Source organism: Borostomias antarcticus (genome assembly GCF_949987555.1).
Source record: "Borostomias antarcticus genome assembly, chromosome: 35".
In the NCBI taxonomy this organism is placed as follows: Eukaryota; Metazoa; Chordata; class Actinopteri; order Stomiiformes; family Stomiidae; genus Borostomias; species Borostomias antarcticus.
Genome location: NC_140268.1, coordinates 1,250,444 through 1,273,758, shown reverse-complemented (window position 1 = coordinate 1,273,758; position 23,315 = coordinate 1,250,444). Strand labels below are relative to the sequence as shown.

The 23,315-nt window shown below is 43.3% G+C and overlaps 2 protein-coding genes and 1 long non-coding RNA gene across 4 annotated transcripts in view; 1 reads left to right on the top strand and 2 right to left on the bottom strand.

Moving 5' to 3' along the window:
* The window catches only part of LOC311327896 (matrix metalloproteinase-25-like), a gene marked incomplete at both ends in the record, with an annotated part of 7,168 nt that extends 6,355 nt beyond the window's left edge, over positions 1-813 (top strand). Inside the window, one exon of the mRNA XM_084461004.1 lies at positions 551-813. Within this exon, the coding sequence (XP_084317130.1) occupies positions 551-813 (263 nt within the window). The remainder of the gene's footprint in view (positions 1-550) is intronic.
* Positions 814-1,010: 197 nt separating this feature from the next.
* LOC311327948 (serine/threonine-protein phosphatase 4 catalytic subunit B) lies at positions 1,011-9,753 on the bottom strand. Of its 2 annotated transcripts, none has more exons than XM_084461059.1 (9): positions 9,677-9,753; positions 7,906-8,233; positions 7,704-7,755; positions 7,040-7,090; positions 5,986-6,087; positions 5,271-5,444; positions 4,520-4,646; positions 2,510-2,699; positions 1,011-2,079 (listed from the first exon to the last, which is right to left on the bottom strand). In XM_084461059.1, the coding sequence occupies exons 2-9, from the start codon at positions 8,013-8,015 to the stop codon at positions 1,950-1,952; spliced, it is 936 nt and encodes a 311-aa protein (XP_084317185.1). In that variant the 5' UTR covers positions 8,016-8,233; positions 9,677-9,753; the 3' UTR covers positions 1,011-1,949. The 2 variants fall into 2 exon arrangements, with proteins under 2 accessions (XP_084317185.1, XP_084317184.1); XM_084461058.1 differs by having other exon boundaries at positions 9,639-9,750.
* Positions 9,754-18,748: 8,995 nt separating this feature from the next.
* LOC311327955 lies at positions 18,749-19,894 on the bottom strand. Its single transcript, XR_014631151.1, has 3 exons — positions 19,873-19,894; positions 19,211-19,307; positions 18,749-18,954 (listed from the first exon to the last, which is right to left on the bottom strand). It is a non-coding gene; the product is annotated as an uncharacterized lncRNA (long non-coding RNA).
* Positions 19,895-23,315: the final 3,421 nt, after the last annotated feature.

Below are 23,315 nucleotides of genomic sequence, written 5' to 3'. Positions count from 1 at the left end.
ATCTCCCAATCTACCCAATGGAAATGGACTCTATCAGTAGCACCTAGAAAGACTTTGCATGAATTCTCCTGCACATAAAATATGCCATACACATATATGTAAATATTGCTTAAAATTGCTTTATATCTGAAAACGTAACAGAAAGGAAATAATGCCACTTGGCCACTTTTTTAGGTACATCTATGTCATACTAAACCTTTTCACCAAGTCTACATGCTTTATGCTGTATATTGAGTTGCAGGAACATAACTCACTGTTTGGAGGAAGAGGCTATTTGCATCAACGAGCAGGTGTACCCAATAGTTCAAGTTCAAGGCATTTTTATTTTTTTTAAATTTATTTTTTATTGTCGTGTATTTATTAAAAAAAAATACAATGAAAATAATAAAGTGGGAACTGAGTGTATATTTGTCATTTAATCCGATAAATATTTATTAGAGTAAGACAGAACTTTGTCAGGAAGAGAGTCAAGGCGACATCTATAAACTACACTGTAGGTTCAACTTCCTGTCTGTTAAATTCAAACCTCCCCTTCTCTTCTGCTCCTCAGGCGACGCCTATTTCTTCAAGGGCACCTCCTACTGGGTCCTGCACAGAGGGGGATTGGACCAGGGGAACGTCACTTCTAAATCCGTAGCAGCGGATTGGATGAAATGTGATCTTCCTGGACCAAGACCCACCCCCATGTCCGAGTCGGCCCTAGGAGGAGCAGACTGCTGCTGTGACAGAAGCAAAATGGCGCCTTTACAGGCGTCTGGCTACTCCATCAAGTTGCTTTTACTCTCTTTTTTATTATTATTCTCTGTAATGTAAAGTAGGAAGGAGATTTCAAGATGGCGACTTAATATTAATTGTGTTCAATAATTAAATCATAATTCTTTTTTATCGCTGTTTTGTTCAACTATTTACAAGTTATAAAACAAACTTCACACATACTACTGCACACTCAAGAAATATTGATACAAAAAATTTATTATCACAATATCAAAAGTTGACAATGAATCCTACAGATTTCTGGATCGGAGGCATCCACAAGCTGAGAGGAGAGAGATGGTTTTGCATGTAGCGACCCCATTCGACCAGTCGTTTAATTTGTTTTTCTTCGAGTATACGCGAAGGAGCTGAGAAGAATCGAGTGTAAATGCTTGAAGACGGACGAAGGACAGAACGCACAAACTAAAAATATTAGTGAGAAAGGAATCATTTTGTTACTCGTACTTGACTGCGACAATCGTATAACTATCTAAGATAAAAAGAAAGCAGTGTAAGAAAATGTATGTATAATAGAAATTTCAACCAAGTGAGAAATTTCCTACATCTCCTTAAAATAAAAACTCTTCATCCACCTATTGGAATCCCTCAATCGGACGTTGTAGGTAAAATGTAAAAATACTACCAGGTTAGGGAGGGGCACAAGTGTCGGATGAATCTATAAAGGGGGGAGGGAGAGGGGTGACAGTTTTGGGAGGGTAGGGGAACGAAGACGACCTCGGTGACGGCCGTTTCAACGGGCTGAAGAGAAATTACAACGGTCACGGGCCCAGTTCCAAACTGATATGAGGCTCCTCAACACTGAACACTTCACTGAATGTTGTCAACATTAAGGTAATAACTCGGGTGTACTTATGCCACCATACAGCTTACAGACCAAGGTCAAACAGTATGATTTCTACTTCAGATGTGCTTAATTGAGCTTGCCTGGCAAAATAGAACCGATAGAATAATCCCAGATGTACAAACATTACCAATCTGGAACTCCAAATAGGCTCAAACAAATGTCCAAAGTATTCAAAAGATTTCAGATGATTTTTTGACTCGGGTCCGATCGCTTCGAATGACCCTCGCTCGTCGAATGAGATCAGAGAGGAGAGTTGAAGGGCCGGTTCCAAAACAGAACCGACACACAGGCATCCAAAAAGCAAGGCCTAGGGTCTCCCTCGGAGGCGAGCTCACAGGAAGTAGTCGGCCACCGGTTTCTTGGAGGGGATGCCTCTGGTCTCCTGGGGCGCCGCTTCGAAGATGATGAACTCCCTCTGCAGGTGCTCGTCCAGCTCCAAGATGGCCGCCACGTTGCCGCATCTGTGAGTTACAGAGAGGGTGTTACATTTATATCTGTGAGTTACAGAGAGTTACATTTACATGTAGCTCAGTTGGTAGAGCGGGTCGTTCAGTGATCGGAGGGTCAGCGGTTCGAATCCCAGCTCCGACTGTCCACATGTCGAAGTGTCCTTGAGCAAGACACCTAACCCCAAATTGTTAATCCCAATGAGCAGGTTAGCACCTTGCATGGCAGCTACCGCCATTGGTGTGTGAATGTGTGTGTGAATGGGTGAATGAGAGGCCATTGTAAAGCGCTTTGAGTGCCGCTAAGGTGGAAAAGCGCTATATAAGTGCAGTCCATTTACCATTTATAACATCTAATTATCTGCAATGATGATATGCATTGAGAATAGCATTATCCACACAGACTACATACTTTTAATCATGGCTTTGTCCCACAATCACACACCTGTAGCAGTAGTTGGGTGCTGACCACACGGTGAGCACCGTCTCGTTGAAGTGCCACTTGTATCCCTCCATGACCAGCTGGTGGGCACGGCAGATCATGTGGATGTCATTGGCTGCGTTAAACTGGGCCACGACATCGCTGCCAAACAGGTAGCCCGCCCCCCTCGGACTCACGCCCCACCCCGTGGTGTCTGAGAGAGAGAGAGAGAGAGAGAGAGAGAGAGAGAGAGAAAGAGAGAGAGAGAGATGGGGGAGAGAGAGAGAGAGAGAGATGGGGGAGAGAGAGAGAGAGAGAGAGATACATGGGGGAGAGAGAGAGGGATACATTCAACACTTACAGGTGCATGACAAAAAATGTGAATATTGTGAAAAAGTTGATTATTTTCCGTAATTTAATTCATGTATTCTAGATCCATTACACAAAGTGCAATATTTCAAGGCTGATTGCCTCCATGCTCAACGTTGATGCAGTAATTTGAGCAAAAGGAGCCACGACCAAGTACTGAACATACTGTACAATCATAAAGATTAAAACAAAAAGGCTTGAAATATTTCACTTACGGACAATAATGAACTTTTTCACAATTTTTTAGGATGCACCTGTAAGCGATACTTGAATTCAGGTCTAGTTTCACTATATCAACGGGTTTTTGTGAAGAAGAAATCTCTAGTTTTAATAAATATCACTGAAATGCGGTGCTTCACACAGTGAAGACGGGAGAATATGAGCAACTCGAGCGTTTTTCTCCCAAAAATGGTTCAGTGCAATACAAAATGTTTTGGGGCGTTACTCGCTGTGAATTTGGTGTAGACATAGTCAAGTCAAACTTTATTTATAAAGCACATTTAAAAACGACTATGGTTGAGCCAAAGTGCTGTACAGGTAAACACAAAATACAATAAACAATAACAACAACAGAACAGAAATATAAGACACAGAATACCAGGGTGTCGTGATCAACTACAGTTGCAGACCAGGGAGAAGAAATGGGTTTTTAATAGATTTAAAAGCCCCTAGGGTCTGAGCCGATCTCGTGTGAACGGGTGGACTATTCCAGAGCCGAGGGCCGGCGGCTGCAAACGCTCGGTCTCCCCTCGTCTTAAGCCTAGTTTTAGTCACTTCCAGAAGGATCTGGTCAGCTGATCTCAAGAGCTCTGGCTGGGGAATGTTGCTGCAAGAGTTCAGCAAGATAAGGAGGAGCCAGCAGGACATTTAACGCTTTCAAAACAAATAAAACAAGCTTAAAATCGACTCTAAAACTGACTGGGAGCCAGTGAAGCGAGGCCAGGATGGGAGTGATATGGTGACGCTTTTTGGCGCCAGTAAGGAGGCGAGCAGCGGCATTCTGGACAAGCTGAAGGCATCTCAGTGATGACTGACCAATGCCCACATATAAGGAGTTACAGTAATCAAGTCTAGAGGTGGTGAATGCATGGATTACCCTCTCGAGGTCGGCTGGGGAAAGATAGGGCTTGGACTTAGCTAAGAGTCTTAGATGGAAGAAGCTTGTTTTGACTACAGAGCTGACTTGAAATTTGAAGGTGCTGTCAAGGATCACTCCAAGGTTTCTTACGGAGGAACTGATGTTGGAGCTGAGAGCGCCATAGAGTAGTGTTGCACTGTGTAACGAAATCTAGGTACTTTTTCTGACACTTTTTTTGTTAAAAACAATTCGGTATTAGAATTTCCCAACTTTCAGTACTTGTTGTAGGTGAAATGCGTCTCCGGGGTAAGTGATCGCGAGGATGCACCTGTGCCCATTGACATAGCATGTCTCTCTCAAACTGTCCTGTCCCATTAAAAGCCCTAAAAAAATAGCTTAAAAAAAAAAAAAACGGGCTTCTGAAGTCTACTGTGGGACTACTTTGCTTAGACGTAATGTAGCGCAGAGTTAGCGAACTAGCTAGCCGGTTAGCGAATAAGATACAGCATAGGACCCCTACGAGTATGAGTCCCGTTCTACTGTGGGAGAAGTGAACTAGGGGCCAAACGGTCGGCCACATCTCTTACCTTCGGGGTCCGACCACAGGAGGTCACACATGGGCCCGTCGTGGGGCACTTCCTGCTTCCTGTCGATTGTTCTAATCTGGTCCAGAGTCTGGATGGAGGGGGACAGACCCCCGTGGACACAGAATATCTGGAGGAGAGAAAAGAGGGAGAGAAGGAGAGGGGAGAGTGGGAATGACTTAAATCTTGAGACCCAACTTTTAAAAAAAATCCTCCCTGTGATTACAGCCATGAAATACATTACCGATATGTCAAATGGACTGTATTTACACTATATGGACTAAAGTATTGAGAGACCTACACATGACACCTGCAGGGGCTTTTATGACATCCCATTCTAAATTCATAGCCATTAGTATGGAGTTGACCACTCCTTTGCAGCTATAACAGCTTCCACTCTTCTGCGAAGGCATGTCGGAGTGTCCTTGGGCAAGTCTCTCATCCAACATCAGTGGTGGCTGTAGCTCAGTTGGTAGAGCGGGTCGTTCAGTGATCGAAGGATCAGTGGTTCGAATCCCAGCTCCGACTGTCCCCATGTCGAAGTGTCCTTGAGCAAGACACCTAACCCCAAATTGCTCCCAATGAGCAGGTTAGCACCTTGCATGGCAGCTACCGCCATTGGTGTGTGAATGTGTGTGTGAATGCGTGAATGAGAGGCCATTGTAAAGCGCTTTGAGTGCCGCTAAGGTGGAAAAGCGCTATATAAGTGCCGTCCATTTACCATTTACCATGCCAACCAGACAGAGGGCCTCACCTTGCCATCAATGATGGCGGAGAGAGACAAGTAGTCGAAGATCTCGGTGCAGTACCGCCACACCGTGACCGAGCCGTACTTGCGGAGGCACTCGTCGTAGAAGCCGTAGACTTGGGTGATCTGGCGCGACTCGTGGTTTCCTCGGATTAGGGTGATTCTGTCAGGATATCGAACCTGTGGAGAAAACACATATAGCTCACTCGTGCATGCACCCTCTACACTACACTACTGATCTACTGATTATACACACACCCCATATTTCCTTTTCAGTTTAGCCTAGGTTAAGCTTAATGTTGCATTTTCCTCCAATAAATATATTGTTAAATTTCTGATTCTGCGTCTCCCACTTTGTCATAGCCATCCGGCCCGGTTGGTGACAATGATGGTGAATAACCTTATAACAGGGCTTATAATGCTAAATACCAAACTACTCCTTTAACCCTTTTAACCCTGAAAGTACAGTGACAACATTTCGAATATTAATTGGATTTTCCCTATAATACTAGAAAGCGCAGTTTCTCAGCTTTCAGCAAGTGTTGGAGTGAGGAATTTTTTAGATTTGTTAGATTTTTTTTTTATATTATTAAATATTTGTTAGATTTTTTTTTAAAATGTTGCCGGTGACGTGGTCGTATCGAAAGGGTTAATCACAATGAGGTGCCTCTCAGAGAATTTTTCAATAATTTCCTCACCAATGTAGCGCTTCGTTATTTACCTTCAGAGCTAGCAGCAAGAGGAAGGTTTCCACGCTGTAGAAGCCTCTGTCAACAAAGTCTCCCATAAACAGATAGTTTGTCTCTGGAACATCTCCCCCAACCTACACACACACACACACACACACACACACACACACACACACACACACACACGTTCAGAACATGACTCGACAAAACCAGTATAAATTAGCATACTGTATGAAGGGGCCCTGCCGCGCGTCGTGGTGCTGTGATACAACTTGCCCCACTATTTTAAGGCTGTATATTTATTTGCCCAGGGACTGCGGGTGGAAATTAGCTGTTTAGCTATAACCTTGTACAGTTCATCTCTCCCTATTCTATAGGGTAAAATGTCTACTGTATCTTGTCCCTGTCTTAAAAATCAATAAAAATCAATCAATCAATCAATTAATCAATCAATCAATCTAGATGAGCACACAGAGCAGAGGCCCTAGGTGAAACCAGATGTGATGCTCAGCTTGGGACCCACACAGCTGGGGCCATTTATGCCTTGCATTAAGAAACATTGGACAGCACATAGAAATAGGTAGCACACACACCGCACTCCCACTGTCCACTTCCACTCTGTTTACGCTGTCATCCTCAGTAGGGTGGAAGGTGGAAGTGTTTGCGTGGTCGGCAAAATAGTTGTTTGCAATGTAACTGTTGTTTCCAAATTCGGTTCGCAAATAGCCTACATTTCACTGGGCAGGATACTGACTGAGATTAAGGTAGATTAAACCGGGAGCTTCCTACGAGTCACAGAAAAAGCTACACGTTTTCACGTTTAACGATGCCCCGTCCGCTGCCATTTTGAAAGAAATTTGAGCCGGCCGAAAATGTCTACAGTATCTAGCTCGATACTGGAGCAATCAGTGAAATTATGTGTCAGGTTCATGTTAGACATACTACAAATAGAGCTTAATGTCTAAGATACCATATTATGCCCATACTAAACCATACTAAACCATATAAAGCTGCATAGAGACTTGAAAAGTTGTTAAACTATTGATTTGGTGAACCAGGAGAATAAAGAGAAAGATTCAGACTTACTCGAAACAACTCTTTCAGGTCATAAAACTGTCCGTGAATATCACCGCACACCTGTGACGAGACGAAAAACATTTTGAATGAACAGAATAACATCCATATGAAACACCATACATATTGTTTTTTTTCCTATTGAAAATAGATTTATTTCTATACATATTTATTTTTTTATCTATTTCCTATAGATTCTAGACTGTGTCTTGTATACAGAGCCCTAATGATTTGATTGTTGATTTGATTAGACTCTAGGGCTGCGTTCCGAATCGCATACTTCTACTTCTTACTACCTGTACCTACTACAGCTGCCCTTAGAAAGTACGTACTTTGCAAGCAGTAGGCATCCAATTGGGACATACTACCTTGTCATAACATTGCGCCTTGAAATTAGCCCACATCCGTCGCTGTCCATAACGCGACATTCGTCTACAGCCGTCACGACTCACACATGTGACGCACATTACCGCTGCGCAAAGGATTGTGGGTCAGAATAGCCAGAAAAGCCTGCTGGCTTGCATACTGCAAAATATGACCGGATGTAGTAGGTCATCCTGGTATTTTTTGCCATACTGCATGTGGCATACTATGTATTGGGACATACTACATTCTGTTTTGGCGTACTATATAGTAGGGTAGTAGGCGATTCGGAACGCAGCCTAGTTGTACTCACTGTGACGGGGGAGTCAACCCTCTGTACATTACTCTCCTCAACCAGAATCTCCCTGGAAAACAAACACAAATTAACAAACGGCACAAGATCACAGCTAGTAGGTCCTAGTTAAAACCACCGTTCAACTATAACTAGACATTCAGGCCCACCATGGTGCGATAGGAAGAATGGAATAGCCCTTTAATGGTTCAGTATGCCTCACCTGGCTTTGGCACACAGTGCTTTGACTTCATTCTCCTTGATGAGTTCACAACGTCGGAGCTGCTCTATCTGTCTGTCCAGGTCACTGATGTCCCCCATTGTCACACACATATGGAGGCAGTGGGTCACACAAGCCACACACACACACACACACACACACACACTCCTCCTCACTCTTACTGGGATGTGGAGAGGGTCCTCTGCAAACACAGGGTGTGTACTCTACCAGCCACACGGAAGCCGATAAGAGTCAAACCGCGAACAACCCCTGGTCTGGGACAAGCGCTCTCAGACACTTTCAGTGAAGAAATTAAAAATAAAGTGGGGATCTGTGAAAGAACAATGTGAAAGAACAATGCAATAGGTTACTTCAAATGAAATGGTAAAAAGCAAACATTAGTCCCAACCTTAACCATCTTCGTAACTATGCTAGCTGATGATACCTAGGTATCTAGGCTAGCCAACCAGCTAGTAGCTAGGTATCCAGGCTAGCCAACCAGCTAGCTAGCTAGGTATCTAGGCTAGCCAACCAGCTAGCTAGCTAGGTATCTAGGCTAGCCAACCAGCTAGCTAGCTAGGGATCTAGGCTCAACCAGCTAGCTAGCTAGGTATCTAGGCTAACCAACCAGCTAGCTAGCTAGGTATCCAGGCTAGCCAACCAGCTAGCTAGCTAGGGATCTAGGCTCAACCAGCTAGCTAGCTAGGTATCTAGGCTAGCCAACCAGCTAGCTAGCTAGGGATCAAGGCTCAACCAGCTAGCTAGCTAGGTATCTAGGCTAGCCAACCAGCTAGCTAGCTAGGTATCTAGGCTAGCCAACCAGCTAGCTAGGTATCTAGGCTAACCAACCAGCTAGCTAGCTAGGTATCTAGGCTAGCCAACCAGCTAGCTAACTAGGTATCCAGGCTAGCCAACCAGCTAGCTAGCTAGGTATCCAGGCTAGCCAACCAGCTAGCTAGCTAGGTATCCAGGCTAGCCAACCAGCTAGCTAGGTCTCTAGGCTAGCCAACCAGCTAGCTAGCTAGGTATCTAGGCTAACCAACCAGCTAGCTAGCTAGGTATCTAGGCTAGCCAACCAGCTAGGTAACTAGGCTAGCCAACCAGCTAGCTAGCTAGGTATCTAGGCTAGCCAACCAGCTAGCTAGCTAGGTATCTAGGCTAGTTAACCAACCAGCTAGCTAGGTATCTAGGCTAGCCAACCAGCTAGGTATCTAGGCTAGCCAACCAGCTAGGTAACTAGGCTAGCCAACCAGCTAGGTAACTAGGCTAGCCAACCAGCTAGCTAGCTAGGTATCTAGGCTCAACCAGCTAGCTAGCTAGGTATCTAGGCTCAACCAGCTAGCTAGGTATCTAGGCTAGCCAACCAGCTAGCTAGCTAGGTATCTAGGCTAGCCTAACCAGCTAGCTAGCTAACGTTAGCACTACCAGGCCGACCATGACCACCGTGGTTCGGCTGTCACGTTAGCTAACAAACTTTAGCTTAGATTACGAAATAGAAATAGCTAATTTATATAGCTACTAGTTAGCATGCGAGGTAGCTAGCTTGCTAGCGTAGGCAAAGTCACCGGTTGTTAGCTGGCTAGCTAACGTTAGCTAACTTAGCTAGCTAGCACTTGCGAACTATGCATTAGCTTAGCATCATTAGCATCAGACAACCCTCTCTAACTAGCCAGCTTGTTGTCCCTCAATTCAGCAAATAACGTTAATTCATCAGCTAAGTGAAATATTGCTAATACCGTGATGCGGGAAGGTTTTCAAACTTCAATTAAAATACCGTAATCCCTTGTTGGAGCTTTTTTTCTTCTTCTGTAAGTTACCGATCCTTTCTTGATCTGTCTTTTTCACCGGTTCACTGCTCCGGAGATCTCTGCCGCGGTTCTGGTTCCGGTTCCGGTGTTGGTCTCGGGGCCGCGCATCCGGGCCGCGCATCGACCGCCCCTGTTTGTTTTTTGGGGGGGAGAGTTGGATCATGGATGTGGTTCCACCACATTAACATCGCATTGTTAATTCCCATATACCCTACTTTTAAAAAATAAATGTTTCCTGATACTATTTCAAGAACTGAGTCATTAACCAAGCTAATTATTCATCAGACGAATCGTGATCTTTAAACATGTATATTGGAGCAAATTTGAGGGAGGGGGTAATCGGAAAAAAAGGTTATGGTACAAGACTGTACATAATTAGCCTATTGTAAGAGTGAATAAAACTATGCATCCCAAAACCAGGCCAGGTCAAGCCTGGCTTATGTGCTTGGCTGGCTTGTTTCTGTTCAGGACTGGTTCTGTTTATAATACACCCTTCCCGACAGATTCTGTTTATTACACACCCTTCCCGACAGATTCTGTTTATAACACATCCTTCCCGACAGATTCTGTTTATAACGCACCCTTCCCGACAGATTCTGTTTATAACGCACCCTTCCCGACAGATTCTGTTTATAACACATCCTTCCCGACAGATTCTGTTTATAACACACCCTTCCAGACAGATTCTGTTTATAACACACCCTTCCTGACAGATTCTGTTTATAACGCATCCTTCCCGACAGATTCTGTTTATAACACACCCTTCCAGACAGATTCTGTTTATAACGCACCCTTCCAGACAGATTCTGTTTATAACACATCCTTCCCGACAGATTCTGTTTATAACGCATCCTTCCCGACAGATTCTGTTTATAACACATCCTTCCCGACAGATTCTGTTTATAACACACCCTTCCCGACAGATTCTGTTTATAACACATCCTTCCCGACAGATTCTGTTTATAACACACCCTTCCAGACAGATTCTGTTTATAACACACCCTTCCCGACAGATTCTGTTTATAACACACCCTTCCTGACAGATTCTGTTTATTACACACCCTTCCCGACAGATTCTGTTTATAACACATCCTTCCGGACAGCTTCTGTTTATAACACACCCTTCCCGACAGATTCTGTTTATAACACATCCTTCCCGACAGATTCTGTTTATAACACACCCTTCCTGACAGATTCTGTTTATAACACATCCTTCCCGACAGATTCTGTTTATAACACACCCTTCCTGACAGATTCCAGAGAATTATGCTTGGTCTTGACACGGGAAATTGGCTGTGCAGATTTCCAGTGCAATCCCTTTCATACATGCCCCTTAACAGGTCAATTCCCTTCTATGTCTGAATGGGGTTAATGTCAGAGCTTATGTATAAAATCTCTCGTCAGGCTATATTTTATACATTTCAAAAATACTTGTTTATAGCCTGTCATAAATTAATAATTGCCCATTTCTGCCACTATAGATAGATAGATAGATAGATAGATAGATAGATAGATAGATAGATAGATAGATAGATAGATAGATAGAACATGGCGAAAAGGGGAGCTCAAGGCATAATAAAGTAAGCTATGCAAAATGGCGGAACTACAGAACAGACATTTTGCGTTGTTTGCATTTTATTTTTGCACAGCCATGTTTAGGCATGTTTGAAATAAACAGTTTTATACTTTGTTACACAATGGTGACTTTATTTCGTCATACAGTATATTGCTAAATTTACTTCCTATTCAAAGACAATCCTTATTTTGTACACTTATCAGGTCCTACTAATCCCAAATAGCTAGGAGAAATAGAAAATGCATATAAAAAAAAACTTAAAAAAAGTGTAAAAAGTAGACCACACGATATTTCTACTTCAGTTTCCCTCAATGGCTTTCATGGATGGAGTTTGCATGCAGTCATAATTGAAGCCAGGGTCGTGTTCTTCTTCACATCATTTCCTCGTCTGCAGATGTAGTGTCGCTGTCAATGGTCACCTTTCATTTGTAACAGAGTGAAAAAGCAATGCAAGAAAAAAAAGTAATCACTGTCTCATTAATGATTTGAAGGGAAAGTTCGTAGATTGCCTTCAAATCCAAACATTTATTACTTTTAATTTATACTCACCACTGCCATGGAGTCAACATCACTGCAAGGCAGCTGTTGAATGTAATAATAAAAAAAATACATAAAGATTTACATAAACAAAAGCTATTTAGATGAAAGCATTTTAGTTTTCCCGTACGTTTTTGTGAGCTTACACTTGGTCTAAGGTAGAGGGCCGACCTCCCCAGCTTGCTTCGGATTCCACGAGGCGTTCTCGCCGCCAGCTGCATCACAAACCGCTGGCTGTTCACTCGGCACAAGTCAAACGACTTCTTACGCAGCTGCGGGTACTTCTCCTCTAGAAAATGTTTGAATTGCTCCTCTGTCAAATATTGAGGCACCAGAATAGATCTGACTCCATCAGCTGCAAAATCAATAATATCATTTTTTAAATGTATTTACAAGTGTTGGGCAGATAAGATTCTCGTTAACAAAGGATTCCATACAGAGCTTATACTAATGCCTAGAATTCAAAGTTAAAAGAAGATGATGTCATGAAGATTGAGATCATCACCCCCTCTAGGCTGCTACTACTAAGCAAGTACAGTTTGATGTATTCTTACCCTTTGTAACGTTTAATAAGTCCGTGTATTCATGCAGCAGCGCTATGCGCATGTTGAACATGGCGCTCCTGTCTGGATGCCTGCCATTAATGAACAAACAATGGGCCTCATTCACCAACCGCTCTTAACAAGACATTTCTTCTTAAAACGCACTTACGCAGTTTGAGGCTCGATCTCTTAATTGACATTTTAAAGAAAAGAAAAAAAATAATAATTTTTAGACGACATCTTAAAACACAGTATAACTATGAATTTAGAGTTTTTCAGTGGAAACTCAGAATTGAAGCATATACAGTATATATATATATGGAGTCAGATATATATATATACACACATATATATACATACATATATATATATATATATATATATATATATATGTGCTTCATACAGTTAGGTCCATAAATATTTGGACATTGACAGTTTTCATAATTTGGGCTCTGTACAAAAAAGTATAGTGAACTTGAATAGTGAACTTTCCACAATATTCTAATTCTCTGAGATGCACCTGTATATATCTATATTTATATTTTGAATATGATTTATTTATTTAAATCTTACATTGGGGTTCGGTCCATCTGTTCTGCCGATCTAGAGAGAAAGAGAAGAGGCGGGATCATGAGTACACAGATTAAGAGAGATGCTGAGTGTGATATGTTGTACACCATAAACGGCTAAATCGATTACACAACAGCAATTATGCAATTCACAAATTTGCTGTTTTAAAAGAAAATAAGTTGCAATATGCTACATTTAATTGTATTAGCTTACTTTTTCACTATTCAAAAAGATTAACAGAAATTTTCCTTGAGCCTGCACACTGAAGTCACGTGTGCTGAAACATTTGTGCTGCATTCACACACCACACACACACACACACACACACACACACACACACACACACATACAAAGGTACATATTTATGCATGCATCTTTATCTCTGACTACAATCAAGGGAGTTGCAGTTTGTTTTTAGTAGTTTTGTTCTTCAGAAGGTGAAGGGGCCGAGCACAGGCCCACCTCCCTGGGACGCCCCCATGACTATTGCTAAATTGGTCTCACACACCAAAGTAATTTTCTAGGAACTGGGTGAGCACAATGGACTTTCAAACAACTGTCAATTTCCAAACAGCCGTTGTGACCAAAATGACTAGGGGCTCACCTTTTGTGGTGCGAGATATGCTCGACGAGGAGGTGTATGGGGACTTCCTGTCCACATTCCTGGCATGTCTCTTTAACAAGGTCTTCACCCTACAGACAGTAATGCAGATGTTCATGTTGGGTTCATAGCTAGACATCCACTGTTGGTGTCCAACAGAAGGATATATCCCCATAATGGCCAAAAAACGTCTTTTTACTATGCCCCTAATGTGGTAAAACAGTTTATTAGAGAATATTTGTTACTCTTACTTCAGGTGTTACTCTTACTTCAGGAAACAGGAGGTCATTCTGGATGGGCACTACATAGGCTACAGCCCTATTTAGTCCATGCTTTAAATAGGATAGAGTGTAACCTCCTTGTGGGACAGGCAACTCCATAAGTTTCCTGTTTGGGGCACACCTCATTAATTTGAACCCCCCCACACCACACAGTGCAGGAAAGGCCTCCTCCAATTTGGCTTTCACATCTGCAGCGGAACTAACTGCGGGAAATTGTATTATTTTTCTTCCAAGTCCACTTCTTTGTAGGATCAAGGCCTCTTCAGTTGTCGGAATAACATCCGTGGACATTAGTGCACAGCAGAAGAACATATGTTCCCATTGGCCCCTCACATGTCTGTTAACAAGACTACTTCTTCTCCGGCGTGTTGCGTAGGGGTTAGGAAATAGCCTTGCGTAGGGGTTATGAAATACCCTTGAAGGCATGTTTGAGATGGATGATGAACGTGGTTGAGCAGCCGCTGCCAATGGTGCTGCCAATGGTGCTGCCAATGGTGCGAGGGTAGGAGGGGTGACGGTAGGCAGGAGTGGGCTAGCGTGACTTGAAACCATAGGAAGCGGAACGAGCGAGGGTGAATGGAGATCATGGTGTACCGAAGCAGGGTGAGCAGCTGCCGGATAGTTGTGTGGAGCTGGTGGAGCGTATGCATGTGTTGGAGGAGTGGCACTGGTGGTGGTTGTGAGTGGGCAGGACAGGGTAGTGTCCTCATTCTGAGCTGTAGGACAGTCTGGAGCTACAGAAAAGGGCAGAGAGTCTCTGTCTGGTTCTGGTGTTCCATGGTCAACCCCAGGTGGAGGGGTAGGAGGGGTGACAGTAGGCAGGAGTGGGCTGGAGTGACTTGAAACAGTGGGAGAAGGGACAAGCGAGGGTGGGTGGAGATCATGGTGTGCTGGAGGGGTGGCACTGGTCGTGGTTGCGAGTGGGCTGGACAAAGTAGTGTCCTCACTCTGAGCTGTAGGACAGTCTGGAGCTACAGAAGAGGGCAGAGAGTCACTGGCTGGTTCTGGTGATCCATAGTCCTCTTCAGACTCTGCTTTGATTTGGTTCTCAGTTTTGTCGGTGGGTAAAGAGTCTCTTTCTCCGTTCTCCACCATTGGAGTGTGATCAAGAGGTGGGAGTTGAGACATGTCCTCCGATTCACAGAGAGTTTGAGAAGTGAATATGTAGTCTGTAGTATAAGACTTCAGCCCCTCAAGCTGCTCTCCCTCATGACTGGTCCACAGTTCCTGTTCTTCTTTAATCTGTGGGGGTTCTGGGAGAGAGAGCTGCTGGACATCTGGGGGGGAAAAGGAACATAAATATTAGGATAAAGCCGACTTCATTACTCTACAACCTAATATGTTTGACAACGAAAGTCAGGGAAGTCCAATTCAGAGAAGGGTTCGTTTGTTTTTGGGCTGGGGTTAGGGTTAGCCCCTATACTAGGGATTGTTGCATTTCCATTTCGTCAGTCGTGTGTTGCTAGCCGTACACCTGCATCTCTCTGTTGGCACCACAAGAGGCAGTAGTCCTTCCACTCAAATCTAACGTTATGACGTTATCACTCGCCTAGACCAAACCAACACTGTTAGAAAAAGCAACAAACACAAGCAAGCTGTTTAGTAATTGTTGTTGTTGTGCCATGACTTGTTTGACTCCACACGCAGAAGGCTACTACTGTTATTGTTTTGGGAGACCAATCAAGCCCCGTCATATCATGTACTGCAGCTAACGTTACGATTACCCCTGTAACGTTAGCTGCATCAAAATAGCTAGTGGACATGAATCATCATTGTCACGTTAGCTAACTGCTTTAGCCACCGACAGCTACCTTTATGTTATGGAAGCTGCTGCTAGTTGTGAGCTAACTGGCTATGTTAACTGGTAACATCCGAACGAAGTTTAGTTCAAACTCCTTGTTCGCCGCCTGGTTGTAATTTAATCATTACGAACATAGCCAATCTATCTATAGTATCTATCTCTGTAAATGATGTCGGGTTAACTCATATGGAACAAGGCATCGGGACAAGTAGAGGTTTAACACAGTAGGCTAACAAGCTAGCTAGCTAGAGTGTTCTCATATGGAACATGGCATCAGGACGAGTAAGCTAGCTAACGGAGCTGACTAGAGATGTGTTCGAAATGGTTCACTCACTCCCTATTCCCTATGTAGTGTTACTCGTATAGTGAACTACATAGGGAATGATTAAACAAAATTAACTTTTTCTATGTTTTATATATACTGTGTCTGTGTTTTATATATGTACCTCTTGTAACTTGTTTTGTAACATCAACCTGCCTAATGGACTCCAGATGGAAACTAGACTCTGGGATGAAGCGCGTGGGGACAGGGCGCCTAGATGAAGCGCGTGAGGACAGGGCGCCTAGATGAAGCGCGTGAGGACAGGGCGCCTAGGTGAAGCGCGTGGGGACAGGGCGCCTAGGTGAAGCGCGTGGGGACATGGCGCCTAGGTGAAGCGCGTGGGGACAGGGCGCCTAGGTGAAGCGCGTGGGGGCAGGGCGCCTAGGTGAAGCGCGTGGGGGCAGGGCGCCTAGGTGAAGCGCGTGAGGACAGGACGCCTAGGTGAAGCGCGTGGGGACATATGGAACGCCAAATGGGTCATAATTCGCCTTGATTTTTCGCCGTCACCAGGCGTGTTTTCGTTGAAAAACGCCGTATTGGACGGCGCAAATCCTCGCAATGCGCCGTTTAATAAGCGCCTGGCGCCGCCAGGCGTCGGTTATGGTTAAATACGCCTGTCGCCGTCAGGCGTTTATTAAACGCCGCCAGGCGTCTCATAAGCAAATTTTTGAAAGGTACCGCCCACTGGCCTCTACGGTGACTCAGGTAGTACAATTTATCTCTTTCCTCCAGGCTTGTGATGTCTCTGTTCCAATCAGGCCATTATGGTCGTGAGTGTCATGTGACGATATGCTACTGTACACGTATTGACCAAGAAAGATGGCACGAAATAACTTTCTGCTTCACTGCAAAAGAACATTAAACGACTGCACACGTCTTCTACTTTCGGACAATATCCAAGCTGACAAAATCACTGTTTATGAATTTGCATACATAAATCTAGGTACGTTGGTCAACTGATAGTAGTGGCTAGTTAGTATTATGACTATGACAGAATAGTTATGGCATTATTCATGTTTTTTTAATTACTGTATGGGGGACATTTTAATAACCATTTATGTAAGATTTTGGGGACCTATTTCGATCGACCAATAGGCCTATATCAAATAATGTTCCCACTACAAAGTAGGCTAATTGTATTTCACCATTAGGCTAGGCTACTGTAAGAATATGGGGAGCATATATTTTACTCTAGACTCAAGATATGTTTATTGGCTGTCTATTAAGACTTCAGGGGTAGCATCTATCGGCCAATATCCTCTAACACTTTTTACCATCGATCTGATCGAGTAGAAGTACACTGATTACATGTTAAATGCAATTATAAGTCGTTTTGGATAAAAACATCTGCTAGATGATTGTAATGTAATATAATAAAAACAGCAAGGTCATTCCATTACTGATCTATAGCATGTTCTTAAATGTCAGCAGTACTTTTACAGCTCCTTTTGTGAGCAATACTCTCCATGGGCATTTCAAGTAATGGTCCTCTATATTGTCTTTAGTAAGCATACTTTTGTCTGTGATTTCAGAAAAGGAATCATATCCTCTAACACTGTTACAGTGTTAGTCTTCGCATCGGGTGCTTCAGCAGTACCGCGTCTGTGCTTCCCAGTGGAACCACACCTGGAGTTCCTGCATGTTCAGGGGGCGGAGCTAAAGCGCATCTTCCCAGATTCCAACACCTGTATTATAACAGAGACTGCCTATCCACACCTCGTTTGAAGTGTGGAGAGAGTACATGGAGAGTGGCATCTTACAATCTCCTCTCTTTGGCACAACACAGTTTGCCTTTTCTACTCTTCTTTTACCTTCCAGCCTTCCTCCTCCTGGGCAGGGCTCTATTAGTGTGTAAACATGTTAAAGCTGAGGCGTAGGTTATGTGTAATGTACCTGACCACAAGTTATGATGAACTGAGCTATGTAATGCTTAAAAAAATACTACTAACAAGGTTTGTGTGTTCAAGTTGAGGTGAGGTTTATTTTATCAATTAATCTCAATAAAGCAGTGTCAAAGATTTGAACAATTTTGGGGGATTTAATCAGAAAAGGTCCTCCTGCAATCTCCCTCCAGGTAGAACTTGGTGGCGGACTGGATAAGGTTATCTCTTTCCTCCAGGCTGGCGATGTCTCTGGTCCAATCTGGCCATTAGCACCCACCAGATCTCTTGACTCTATCATATCGTAGTAAATTAAACCATTAAGATGTTACAAGAAATCAGTCTCAGATCAACAGCTGTATTTATGGAATTACTGCTAGTACACAAAGTACTAAGTAACATATTATAAAAAAACAGTGAATAATTTTTCTAAAATATAGCATAAAACATAGCATAAAATATAGCTCTTCCTTGATGTGGACCACCTTGTCCCAGGCCCACTCCAGGACACAGCGCAGGGTCACTACACCCTGCCTGATCTAGAGGCATACACACACACACAACACATACAGAGCTCATTTTAGTGACAGTGACTGGTTGGCGGTGTGTCGGTGGTTTGTTTGCAGCCTCACCGTCAATAGTTTACGTAAGAAATAACACACGAGAGGGAGTGTGTGGTTATTGGCACGGCAGTGCTGCGGTCAGAAGCCCTCAAATGTGTTATTGCTTTTATGCAACAGCACTGCAGTCGTTACATTTTTTTTGTTGAAAAAGATGGGTTTATAGTGTTTGACCATGCAGAGCTCTAAAAGTGATGACAAGTACCTTAAACTGGGTCCTAAAACTGATGGGGAGCCAGTGTAAGGAGTTCAGGATTAGAGTAATGTGACAGGACGTTCTGGACCTAGTCAGTAGCCTTGCAGCAGGGTTTTGGACCATTTATGTGTGTGGAGGGGCATATATGTGCACATGTGTGTGTGAGAGTGTGCACAAAGTTGTATGTGGTGGGGCAGTATAACTGTTCAGGTGTGCAGGGCAGGTGTAGGCCAGTCCTCTGCTCAGGGTGCAGTCAGGGGGCCATCATCTCCACCACGCCGTCCAGGGACTCACCCGCTCTGGAATAAATCTCCCGCTCTGGAACATACAAGAAACACACACACACACACACACCACAATGGATACATCTAAGGATAAATCTGAGACTGTCTTCAGACATCCTTGACAGTTTACTTTAATTTGTGTACTGCTATTATGCACTGGCTGTACATGTTTTTTATTCTCCAATAAAGTCTATTAATCAGTCAAACAACGCTGGCCTTCACTACTAGCCCTGTAGAGTAGCAGAGCAGTTATATACAGGAGATAGAACTGGTCCGTCCGTTTCAAATACCTGAGAGCCAGGCATCTGGGCGTGGTACCAGCGGTTGATGTCAAAGACCCCAATGTAGGTGGAGGGTTTTCTCTGGCCATAGGCCTTCACCTGCCAGCTGCAACACCCAATAAAAAACAACCAATAAACAAAATACCACAACATCTGATAAACAACCCCCTTCAACGCTCTAACTTCCTCCCTTTCCCTCATAATAGGCATCACAGCGTATTTTTAGACTGAGACAATATATTGCATTGTATGTTTTGCTTTCTGAAGTCTCTGCAAATAATGAGGTGGTGATGATTAATTGCAAACTACCAAGAGACACAGAAGCACCAACTGTAACTTAACTTTAATGTGTTTGTAATTGTTAAATGTAGACTATTGCTAGCTAATGGCAATCTGCCGGTAGGTTAAGTTTAGGCAAACATTGTATTAGCTATAGGCCTACTGTCTGTAGCCATCATTAGCTGACTAGTGTTCTAAATCTGTAGCTAGCTAGCTGGCAATCAAAGCTGTCTTTGCTAAATGCTTTTATTGAATCTATTTTCTATTAATTATTTTATCTTTTTTTTATTAAATGCTTTCGGTACTTAATGAGTAAAATAGTTCAAAGCTGGTGTAATATAATAGCTAGATAACACTGTAATATGTTATTAAAAGTAGCCTAGTGCACTTACCGTGTTCTGAAGTGGACCCTCATTCGGACAATTGTACTACCTGAGTCACCGTAGAGGCCAGTGGGCGGTACCTTTCAAAAATTTGCTTATGAGACGCCTGGCGGCGTTTAATAAACGCCTGACGGCGACAGGCGTATTTAACCATAACCGACGCCTGGCGGCGCCAGGCGCTTATTAAACGGCGCATTGCGAGGATTTGCGCCGTCCAATACGGCGTTTTTCAACGAAAACACGCCTGGTGACGGCGAAAAATCAAGGCGAATTATGACCCATTTGGCGTTCCATAGGGACATGGCGCCTAGGTGAAGCGCGTGAGGACAGGGCGCCTAGGTGAAGCGCGTGGGGACAGGGCGCCTAGGTGAAGCGCGTGGGGACAGGGCGCCTAGGTGAAGCGCGTGAGGACATGGCGCCTAGGTGACGTGTGTTTCAAGCAAGTAGAGAGGGAGGGGTCTCGAAACCCAACCTACATTTTTTGGTAGGTCGCGGTTCAAAAAGGTTGAGAACCCTTGGCCTATGAAAGTACAAACTTGGATTCTACTGGCTAGACTACAAAATAAATGTTTTTCTTATCTCAGACAAGCTCAATCACTACAAAACACATATTTTAAGTCTCTTCTCAAAACTCGTTTTTATGTAGCCTAGTCTAAACGCCTTTTCCTACGGGTAGCCTGTTGTTGTTTTATCGCGAGAGCTGGGTTATTGTTGACTGTTTTGTTGTATCACGCGTGTATGACGCCATTGCTCTACTGTGTCCGTGTTTTCGGATTATTGTTGTTATACAGCCTCAACTGGCGTTTGTAGTTTTTATTTTGTCATAGTTTTTATTTTTCATTTTCTATTAAAAGGCAGCCGTGCTCAATTGTTTTATTTTTTATTTTAATCACATTGTTTTCGTCCCTTAGTGTTGCTACTGCCTATTTCTTCTCACAATGTTTTTATTTTAATTGTTTTAATTTGGCTGTGAAGTAACCTTTTTTTTTTTTACATAACGTTTATTATTATTATTGTTGTTGTTATTCAATTCAGAACATGAAATGCTCTAAGCACAGCTGGTAAGTTATAAACATACCTGTTCGATGCAGTTTGATCTCGGGTTGAATGACCATGTTTAACATTCCTCGCAGCTGCGCGTTTTTCTCCTTTGAACGACACATTTCTTCTTCGCTCTCTGTAATTGTTTTTTCATACAGCCCACATATCTCCAAAGCTGCCACTGCTAATCTCTCGTTGACAAAATCTCTGAATAGTTGTAGTTTGGACATTTTTTACTGTTTTAAAATTAGGGGCACGCTACTAGTGTCTCTCCGGCAGTGTGAACTAGCCGCCACACGAAATCCATATCCGGTTGCGTTCTTTCAAGGAATTTTCAAAATAAAAGTCACGCAAAAATACTTTTTGTGCGTGTGCTGTAAGCCAACGCACCAAAAAGAGGGAATGCTATGAGGTTAGATCTGTTTCAATACTTCATTGAAATATATTCAATAATATATATATATCATCAATATATGCCGCGTTCCAGATAGGATTTTGAGCCCGTAAGTTACGACTTCAAGTCACGACTCACGACTTCATAGCGTTCCAGGCAAACTGAATGCGTGGCATTCTGGATAAATGTAAACAAGCCGATATGGTAAAAGCTTGAGATTTGGCACATTGTCAGAGCTGGCAAGCTAAACATTGTATGCCTAATTTCACTATGCTAAGAAATCGTACATATTATTTATTGACATCATTGACTTTTCGCCCTTTGCATGGTCACGTTCAGGTTTACCTTATTGTTAGCTAGCTAGCACTAGCTATCTCACACTGGCTGTCATTAACTACATTATCTGCTGGAACATAAGGCTTGATAATACCCCAGATGGCATCAGTGAGGGCTCAAAATGTTTTGGGTCAAAGTGACTGATTCTGTGAGAGCAAATCACATTTTTTATTTGCAAGTCATCTAGCTGCTAGCTAGCTACAGTGTGGCAACTACATGAGCTAAATACTTGTATTTCCTAACATTTAACAATGTGTGTGAGAGAGAGAGAGAGAGAGAGAGAGAGAGATCATCAGTTCCATATCCCTTGTTCATTTTGAGAAATCTGTTGGCGTTGAGTAACCTGTTCCCTGTGTTTTGTTTGACCGTTCGAACTCCATCCGCCTGTCCTCATCTAACACTGTTACTGTCCATACAAGATGTCTGTCTGCTCAGGGCCACTCAGCATCACCGAATGGAAGCCAGAGAAGTAGGTTGCCATGTCTGTTGTGTGTGTGCGTGTGAGAGAGTGGTGTGTGTGTGTGTGTTTATGGTAAAAGAAAGGGTCTAAGTGTATTAGACAGGATCTTAACATTGTTTGTGTGCACTGCAGGCTACATGAATGTGGAATTTACTGTGTTTTCCCAGACTGAGATAAGCAGGGCCAATAAAAGTGTTATCGTCATCGTATGTATTTATCAAAGACCAAAGTGTTTTAAACCATGGACCAAGGCAGGCCTAGACGTCATCTTAATATTATTTTTTATTTGATCTTATCAATCACCCGAATTGGGGTCTCAACATGTGACTCCACGCCACATCGTCCAAAAAAAGGTGACAGCAGTTGGTGTTTGTTTTTTAATTTCGTTTCATTTTTCATTGGATGTTAAACTGTGTATTTGCCTGCTATCCTTGGTTGCCCGCTAGTTTCGAATGCCGTATTTTTTCATCCTTTATCTGACTGAGGTTTGAGCAAATTCTGGGTTAAATATGGTGTGGAATCCATTGTGCTGAAATAGCCAATCAGCAGTTGTGTTGCTTAAATATCAGCAGGCCACCATTCATTGATAAATCCATGGCCCTGTCCATGGTGATGAAATAGAACACCTAATTGTAATCCGCATTTCTTTCTGTTCCGCTTAAACTGAAAGTTTCCCCTTGGATCTGTCTGGCATCTCCATACAGCCTATAGGGGCCCACTTTGAGCCCCCGCCCCCTCTGCAATGAACCATTAGCTCCGCCCCTGTTCTTTAGCTCCGCCCCCTCGGCCTCCATCTCCACAGTCTGAGGATCCAGCTGGCTCTGTCCCGGACCGAGAGGACGATCCGCCCTGGCAGTCCTTCCTGCGCCCAAGGCCGGAGATAAATCCATCATTCAAGATTCGAGAGATTTATTTGTCACATCCGTATCTAATGTTGTAATTCATCTTATCATAATGCTCATTTATACCCGTATGTGGGCACTGGGCATGCAAGCTGACATGTGAGACCAACCCAAGGGTCTTGGACATCAAGGGCTGGTATCTCAAGGCCACTGAGTTGAATTCACCTCCATGTATTTCCAAACGCGAAAACAACGGCAGTGAAAAACAATCGGACATATGTCAGTTGACACAGGCCGTGCATAGGACACACAGATTAGATTTCTATTACACATTTTGGGTTGTGACCCACAGACCCATTCAAAATAAATCAAATACAAC

Coding starts and splice junctions, on each gene's coding strand:
- LOC311327948 (XM_084461059.1), bottom strand. CDS start 8,015: ATGTGTGTGACAATGGGGGACATCAGTGACCTGGACAGACAGATAGAG. Junction 7,756..7,905: donor GCACTGTGTGCCAAAGCCAG/GTGAGGCATACT, acceptor TTTGTTTTCCAG/GGAGATTCTGGTTGAGGAGA. Junction 2,080..2,509: donor GCACCCAACTACTGCTACAG/GTGTGTGATTGT, acceptor TGTAACTCACAG/ATGCGGCAACGTGGCGGCCA.